General features: G+C 47.3%; 1 protein-coding gene across 1 annotated transcript; it reads left to right on the top strand.

Moving 5' to 3' along the window:
- Positions 1 to 1961: 1961 nt before the first annotated feature.
- NR0B1 (nuclear receptor subfamily 0 group B member 1) lies at positions 1962 to 4475 on the top strand. The gene is made up of 2 exons (XM_058045584.1): positions 1962 to 2535; positions 4079 to 4475. Exons 1-2 carry the CDS (start codon positions 1962 to 1964, stop codon positions 4321 to 4323), a joined length of 819 nt encoding a protein of 272 aa, XP_057901567.1. The 3' UTR covers positions 4324 to 4475.
- Positions 4476 to 8318: the final 3843 nt, after the last annotated feature.

The following is an 8318-nucleotide window of genomic DNA, read 5'->3' as shown; positions in this document are numbered from 1 at the left end:
AAGGTACAGAATTTTGCTTAAAACTGGCTACTTTCTCTAACTCTCTGTCAAGGTTCTTCCAGATCACATGAACCAGAAAATGTTTCTGTTTTAGCCCATATGCAGCAGATAGAAGTAACTTTCTGTAGTGTTTATTTCCTCCATTCTGCTTCGCCCACTTGTATTTAGCCCAGCTGAGAAGGTGTTTATTTTTCATCCAAGAATCCATATCTGACAATCACGATTCCCCTGTCCCTCCTGTGCAAACATCAAGGCCTGGAAGGAAGGAAGGCTTCCTTGCTCTGGAGTTCATATGACACTTGGAGGACACGGGTCACAGAAAAGTAAACATCTAAGAGGAGAGATTTATGGAGAAGCAGAGCCTCAAGGGATAGTGAAAATGGATGGACCAACGTGGCATCAGAACGGTGGGCGAGGTGTTGACAGGCAGAGCAAAGGAATTATTGATGGGAGTGGTTCCATGGGAGATCCCAGTGGGTGCTGCAGCTGCACCAGCCCCAGGGCATCCTGACAGAGCCTTCACAGAGCTCTGTGAAGTTTGCAACCTGCACAGAGCCCCCATTTGGGCAGGGACATGCCCGATTCTCCCTCCCACACGGCAGCACTGCGGAGCTTATTTGGCACACAAGGCATCATTCCTTAGGGCGGGCATTGACAAAAGTCCTCGATGTCATTAGTGGTGTCACCTTTTCCCCCTCCGGTGGGAACTTAATAATCTGGCCCAGTTCAGCGCTCTTTCTTCAGCAATACACCCTTTCTCTCTCCTGCCCAGACCTCGTGTGCTTGTGAAGGCAGCGGGGCCGCTTGTCATTTCTCGGTGGGGTCCTGCAGGGCGGGGAGCTGCTCCCTATGGTGGCAAAACGAGAGAGCGGCGGGAGCTTCCCTTCCCTTCCCTGCCCTGCCCTGCCCGGTTCGAAGCATCCCGGCATAACACCAGCCAGGATGGGACTCGGGAAGAGGGGCCGGGAAGGGACATCCCGCGGACCCGCGCTGGGAGAGGAGGCTGCGATGTGCCGGATGTGGAAAACGCCAATCGCTTGTTTTTAAAATTTTAAAAGTTTAATAGTAATAAATTGGTTATAAAATTAGTAATACAATTAGAATAATAAAAATGTGGACAGTTTGGATTATGAGACAATAGAGACAAAGAGTTACGGACGTCCGGGTACCTCTTTCTGGGCAGAACGAGCCCGAAAAAAGACACACGTTAACAAAAGATTAACCCTTAAAAACAATAGCCTGTTGCATATTCATACATTTCATACATGATGCATAAATTCCATTCAAATACAGGATTCTGTCTGGTCATCGTCAACTGCTTCCTCCGAATCCTGACAGCGCCTTTGAGGCAGGAAGAAGCTCGTTTCTTCTGATAAGAGAGCAATAAATTCTTTTTCTCTGAAAGATTTAGGTGTCCCGTGGCTGCTATCTCGCTGCGAGTCTTTCTTTTAAAAAAGTATCCTGCATAGCATAGCTTCTATTGTAACATTTTTCTAAAACTATATTTAACACACTACTTAAAAGAATTAATACAGCATCACTTTCTAACACAACACATATAATATTAATTTTAATTTTTGCGAAAAGCCAATCATAGAATACATGCATTTTTCACACCGGATCGCGCCGCAGGCTGAGGGCAGAGGCGGCTCCCTCTGGGTATCGCCGGGAAGGAGGAGCAGGGTTTGGTTATGTTTTCCATCTCCCCTCCTTCCCCCCGCCTCTTTTCCAGCCCGTGAAGAGTGTCTGCCCCTTTGAGCGGCCGGCACAGCGCCTGCGGCGGCACACACGCACACAGACACGCACACCCAGACACGCACACCCAGACACGCACACGCCCCCGCCGCTATAAATAAGTTTCGGAGCCGGGCAGAGGCGAGCGGAGCGCATCTACTGGCGGCACCGGGAGGCCGGGACAGCCCCGCCGAGCCTCCCCCGGCTCAGCCCGGCCCCGCGGGGCCATGGCGTGCCGCTGCTGCTCGGAGGGCCGGCGGCGCAGCAGCATCCTCTACAGCATCCTCCGCAGCCAGGAGGAGCGGGCCGTGCCGGCGGCCGGGCCGGCGCCCCGGGGCTGCCCGTGCGGGTCGCGGCGCAGGGTGGCCCTGCGGAGCCCGCAGGTGGCTTGCAAGGCGGCCTCGGCCGTGCTGGTGAAGACGCTGCGCTTCGTGCAGAACGTGCCCTGCTTCCAGGAGCTGCCGCTGGACGAGCAGCTGCTGCTGGTGCGCAGCTGCTGGGCGCCCCTGCTGCTGCTGGGGCTGGCGCAGGAGCGGGTGCACCTGGAGACGGTGGAGAGCGCGGAGCCCAGCATGCTGCAGCGCATCCTCACCGCCCGGCAGCACGGCGAGCGCCCGCCGGCACCGGCACCGGCACCGGCACCGGCACCGGCACCGGCACCGGGCCGGCCGCACCACGGCCCGCACTCGCCCTCGGCCGGGGACATCCAGGCCATCAAGGGCTTCCTGGCCAAGTGCTGGAGCCTGGACATCAGCACCAAAGAGTACGCCTACCTCAAGGGGACGGTGCTCTTCAACCCGGGTGAGTGGCCGGGCGGGGCAGCGGGGTCTCTCTGCCCGCCTGCATCCCCCGGGAAGCGGGGCAGGGCCGGGGCTTTCCTCGGGGTGAGAAAGGTGCTGGAGGAGAGGGACGCGGAGCAAGGTTTCACCTTCTGCTCCTTCCTCAAGACCCGGGAGGCGGTCCGGCGGCAGCTCGGTCTGGGGTCCGGAGGGCTGGCGCTTTCCAGAGATGCTTTCCACGAACAAAGCGAATTCCAGGCGCCTGGCAGTCGGTTAGAGAAGGCTGGGAGGCAGCAGCGGCTCCTTGCTCCTTTCCCTGGAGCTGCGGGATCTCTCCTGCCCGGCCCGATGGGAGCGGCGCGCCCCGCAGCGCAGGGAAAGCTCAGGGCTTCCAGCCACAAAGTGCTGTGTGGCTTTGGGTATAGCACTTATGATCGTGGAGGTTTATAGGTTTTTTTTTTGGTGTTTTTTTTTTTTTTTTTTTAATTTTTTTTCCCCCATCTTTGTGGAGAATCCCATAGATGCAGCTCTGCCAAGTCGCTTATTATCGCGTCGGTGACTGACCTGAAAGGCAGTCAGGATAGGGCAGGCTGGATGTGGCCCTTCCCAAGCACGGCAGTATCCTGTGAAATGGGACAGGGCTCTGCTGGCGCTCCCGCTGCCAAACTGGGAGTTATTGGTGGTTAGGTTCCTGTAGTGGTGCTTTGCATTTATCATCCCGCTCCTGTAGCTTTGCTCTCTATACAGATAAGAGAGAAAAGTTACAATAGTTAAGGTGAAGCTTATGTTACACAAGTCAAATTTGGAAGCTGGTCTAATGCAAAAAGATAGAGGAATTGCTCTGGAAGGAAAAATTTCTTCTCTGAAAGGGTAGTCAAGCATTTGAATAGGTTGTCCAAGGAAGTGGTTGAATCACCCTCCCTGAAAGTGTTCAGAAATGTGTAGATATGTTGCTCAGGAGAATGGTTTAGTGGTGGACCTGGCTAATGGTTGGACTCAGCGATCTTGGAGGTTTTTCCACCCAAAATGATTCTATGGTCACATATAGCCTTAATTCTGCACCTTCCATCTTCCAATATCCTTACTGTGGTTCATTGGAAAACTTCCTGTCTCACGCTGGAGTCAGTTCCTGCCACTGATAAACTGGACTAGAAACAGCAGTCAAAAGAAGCCTTAAGTGTAAACCGCGCATTTTTGTAGAAGTGAAAAATTGAAAAAGTTATTTTTGTTGTCTTTGCCTCTGTAATAGTGTTTTGGAGACCTTTCTTCAATCAAAGTTTTTATCAACTTATTTGTTTAACACCTAAGTGAATGTTGACAAACAACATGTTTTACATTTGTGAAAAAGAGTATTAAATATCCAGAACATCACTATGATAAGAATTTGACCTTCCCAATAAAATTTGGCATCTTGGCTTTGCATACAAGAAGCCCTCTAGCAATTTAAGTTGCTTCTTTCCTTAAGTGATAATTACAGTCTGTGAGCTGTTAGGAGTTGTTCTGTAAGAATAATGTTGTTTTATAAACAAAAATATATAAACAAAATAATTTATTTTTCTTTTCAGATCTACCTGGACTGCAGTGTACACAGTACATTGAAGGATTGCAGAGGGAAGCACAACAAGCTCTAAATGAACACGTCAGACTCATTCACAGAGGTGATGAAGCCAGATTTGCCAAGCTCAATGTTGTTCTCTCCTTGTTGAGATCTATTAATGCTAATGTGGTTGCTGAATTATTCTTCAGGCCCATCATTGGAGCTGTGAACATGGATGACATGCTTTTGGAAATGCTTTGTGCAAAATTATAATTAAAATTATAAAGGTGTGTAAAGTAATGACAAGAAGTCCGGTGCAAAGGAAGCCCCAGAGCAGGATAGTGTAAAGTATTGTAAATAAACTAACTTATTGTTTTTACATAGATAGTATTTTTGTATTCCATAATAAAATATTCTTCAAGTTCTGGAAGTAATTTTTATTAAACACAATAGTTTTGGAATAAGGTTATCATCATCAAAACAAGCTCTAAGGTTGTAGAGAATATTCATATCTAAAGCTGACTGGCTATTCTTTTACCATGCCTCTAGAATATAAAACATATTTACTATATTTGTACTTTCAAGGTGAGTAATCCTTGGTTTTTCAAAATAAGCACAGTCTTGCTGCTATTCTTATTACTTCTATTGACTTTAACAGAGTCAAATCTGTGAAGGCTATTAAATATTCACCCAAGGTTTTCTTCCATATGGGGAATATGTATTAGGAGTGTTTTGAGGCTTAATGAACCTTAAAGTCGCTTCATCAACTCTAATATTTGCAGTAAAACATTCCATTCAATTAAATAAATCTTTTCCCCAAAACAACAAGCAAATAAAAACCCCCTCAAAAAATATCCAAACAGCAAATGTTAATTAGGATCAGGAGAACTAGCAGGGTGGACTCCACACTTTTATTTCTTCTAGATAACTGCTAACTGGGACTTCAGTAGTCAGATTCTCCAGATTATTTATTCCTATTGACAAACCAAATTATTATGCTGAAACTTGGTGTTCCACAGGTACTTCCATCCTAATTTGTCACAATTTGACATGTGACAATGCCTTAATTAAGCATAGAGCTCAACATTTTATTATTTTATTTTATTTTATTTTATTTTATTTTATTTTATTTTATTTTATTTTATTTTATTTTATTTTATTTTATTTTATTTTATTTTTCTTGGACTCGATTTTTTTCTCCCAAAGTCATTGTGTTTTCATTGGAAAAATACCCTCTTTTAGAAATAAAATTAGAAAGGGAAAATCAGTGATTTAAGGGGGATTTGTCTCATAGTTTTCCTTTCTTTGCATTCAGTTTTCTAGCTTTTCCCCAGGGGAATATTGGTAATGAAATGGAGATTGAAATGTGATGTTTTCCCAAAGTAAAAGGCATCAGTAACTCCATGTATTGTTCAGACATATATTAACCATCAGCAACAGTTGGTTTTTAAAACACAATTAATAAAGTTGAAGGAGTTGCTCTCCTTAGCAGGGAGAGGGGACAGAGCTGGAAGAACTTTCTTTTGCTGCCACCTTGCGCAAAGGACAATCACAGCTCCTGCTGAGGTAAGGAGCAGGGGCACTCTTGTCTTGTACCTCCCCAGATAGAACTTGTGGGAAGCAGAAATTGTTTGAGAAATAGCCAAACAATCCTAAGTGTACAAGTTCATTCAGAAATATCACTGAAATTTGTATTGCCATGGCACTAAGGATATCCTCATGGGCTTTGACACTGTCACTGAGGAAAAGTAACTGAGCAAGAAACACAACCCCCATCCCAAAAAACGATGGTGGTCCATAAATGAGCAGTGTTCTGGTGCTCACATAGCTCTGTGTTGGCTTGAGGAATGTCCCAAAAATTCAAAAGAAGAAAAAAATGTAAGTAAAGTGTTTACTACCAGTGCAGACTTCAGATCAGGTCAGACCATAATAAAGCAGGCTTAGTTTTTATGTTAGATTGATCCTTTAATATGTACACACATGTATATGGACACCTATAACAAACATCTACATGTGGATAATATTTATTGTGCATGTTAAATGCTCTGTGAATTTACAATAGCTTTTGAACTCACCTGGTATCTCTTTACCATAAATGTGTATCTATGTTTCCCTCTTTGTAGGCAGCATATGAGCTTACAATGGTTAGTTTTCAAGGGTGTCTGACAAAAACCTCTTTCCACAAAAGGAGAAAGCATGATGCTAAAACATTTAAATAGTTGTTAGTGGCAGATGGTGTATCTTGGGTAAGGACTAAAGAGAACTCCAACAGCCACAGACTGAAACAACTTCGTTGCCACATGGAATTCATTAATACTCACACTAGTGTTCAGACTTCTCTGCTAAGTGGCAGAAGAGACTTGTTTGCAGTACTCCTAACAATGAATTTTAATAGCTAAGCCTTGGTCACAGGCCAGCATTTTCAGCTGAACAGTCACCTTGAGACATCTTGGGTCTATTGTGCCGCTCAATACTGTAGTTTTCATGACTCAGGGGTACCTGCCTACATCCCCAGGTTTGATGTCTCAACAAATTCTATGTTCTACTCAATTTTCTGAAGTTGTCATGAAAAATGTGCACTGCAAATCCACCTTGAACTGTACTCTATCATATTGCACTTGGAGCAGCAATACTGTTAGTCATTCAGCTGTTGTCTATTCTAATGGAAGCACCTGGGAATGGTAAGCAGGAAATCTGAATGGGAAACTAATTTTGTCAAGGTTTTTGCAGAGAACTGGCAAAAAAAGTGTCTTTGTAGGCCAGAGTAAGAGGAATGACAAAGCAAGACATTAAAAAGAGATTTGTAGGAGGAACCAAGCTGAAGACTTGGGAGAACTGTGCAAGAATGAAGAATTGGTGTGGTTCTGAAATGCAGTGGGGAAGGGTCTGATTTCAGTGTGGGGACAATGTGCTAGGAGCTGAGTAGGAGAAGCTGGAGGGAGATTGTAACTCACAGAACAAGCTAGAGGAAAAGGTCAATGTGGGAGGATTCATCTGTCAAGTCCAGAAGATTTATAGGGCAGGCAAGAGCCCACCCCAGAAGCTGACACTGGAGAGGACAAAGGCGTCCCCCCTGACCTGCTGGGACAAGCGGCCTGTTCTCTCCCTGTTCTGTCCCTGCTCTCTGCTTGTTCTCTCCCTGCTTTCTCCTTGTTCTCTCCCTGCTCTCTCTCTGCTCTCTCCCTGTTCTCTCCCTTTGCTCTCCCTGTTCTCTCTCTGCTCTCTCCTGCTCTTCCCCTTCTCTCTCCCTTTTCTCTCCCTGCTCTCCCTGCTCTCCCTGCTCTCTCCCTGCTCTCTCCCTGTTCTCTCCCTTTTCTCTCCCTGTTCTCTCCCTGTTCTCTGCTCTCCCCCTGTCCTCTCCCTGTTCTCTGCTTTCTCCCTGTTCTCTCCCTGCTCTCTCCCTGTTCTCTCCCTGTTCTCTCCCTGCTCTCTCCCTGCTCTCTCCCTGTTCTCTCCCTGCTCTCTCCTTGTTCTCTCCCTGCTCTCTCCCTGCTCTCTGCTCTCTCCTTGTTCTCTCCCTGCTCTCCCCCTGTTCTCTCCCTGTTCTCTCCCTGCTCTCTCCCTGCTCTCCCCCTGTTCTCTCCCTGCTCTCTCCTTGTTCTCTCCCTGCTCTCTCCCTGCTCTCTCCCTGTTCTCTCCCTGCTCTCTCCCTGCTCTCTCCCTGTTCTCTCCCTGCTCTCTCCCTGCTCTCCCCCTGTTCTCTCCCTGCTCTCTCCTTGTTCTCTCCCTGCTCTCTCCACTGCTGCTGCTGCAGAAAGGCCCCTGATGGCAGCTGCTCAGGGGTGAAGAGTGAGCTTCTCAGCCTTTGACAGCATGCAATGGTCACAGAATTAAGCAAAACTCCTCAGATCTTTGGCCCTGGGTGCTCTACAGCAGGTTTTTCTGCTGGGTAGGAGAAGTACTGAGCTAGATCTCTTTCTGTCCTGTGCAGGGTGGGTGAACTCTGGCTCAGGTAGTCTCAGATGGCCATGGCCACTGCTGTGGCACAAGGGGTGATCTTTCTGGTTATCCTGGGCAGCAGGAATAGGACAAAGCACTGGAGGCCTCAGGGAGGCAGGGTGGGAGGCAAAGTGGCCATTCAAGGATGCTTCTTGGTGATGTAGCCTTTACTAGAAGAAGGGGGGCAGGTCAACACCCTCCCACAGCCTCAGGCAGTGTGTGAGTGCTCTGTTTGTCAGCTGCCTGGGACTCCTGAGGAGATAAAAGCTTCCAGCCCTGCCTGCTGCTGAGCAGTGTGTGCTGGGAGCTCTGAAATGTGCTGGGAGCTC

Source organism: Melospiza georgiana, chromosome 2 (genome assembly GCF_028018845.1).
Source record: "Melospiza georgiana isolate bMelGeo1 chromosome 2, bMelGeo1.pri, whole genome shotgun sequence".
Lineage (NCBI taxonomy): Eukaryota > Metazoa > Chordata > Aves > Passeriformes > Passerellidae > Melospiza > Melospiza georgiana.
Note: the sequence above shows the minus strand (reverse complement) of the source record. Positions and strands in the feature narration are given on the sequence as shown.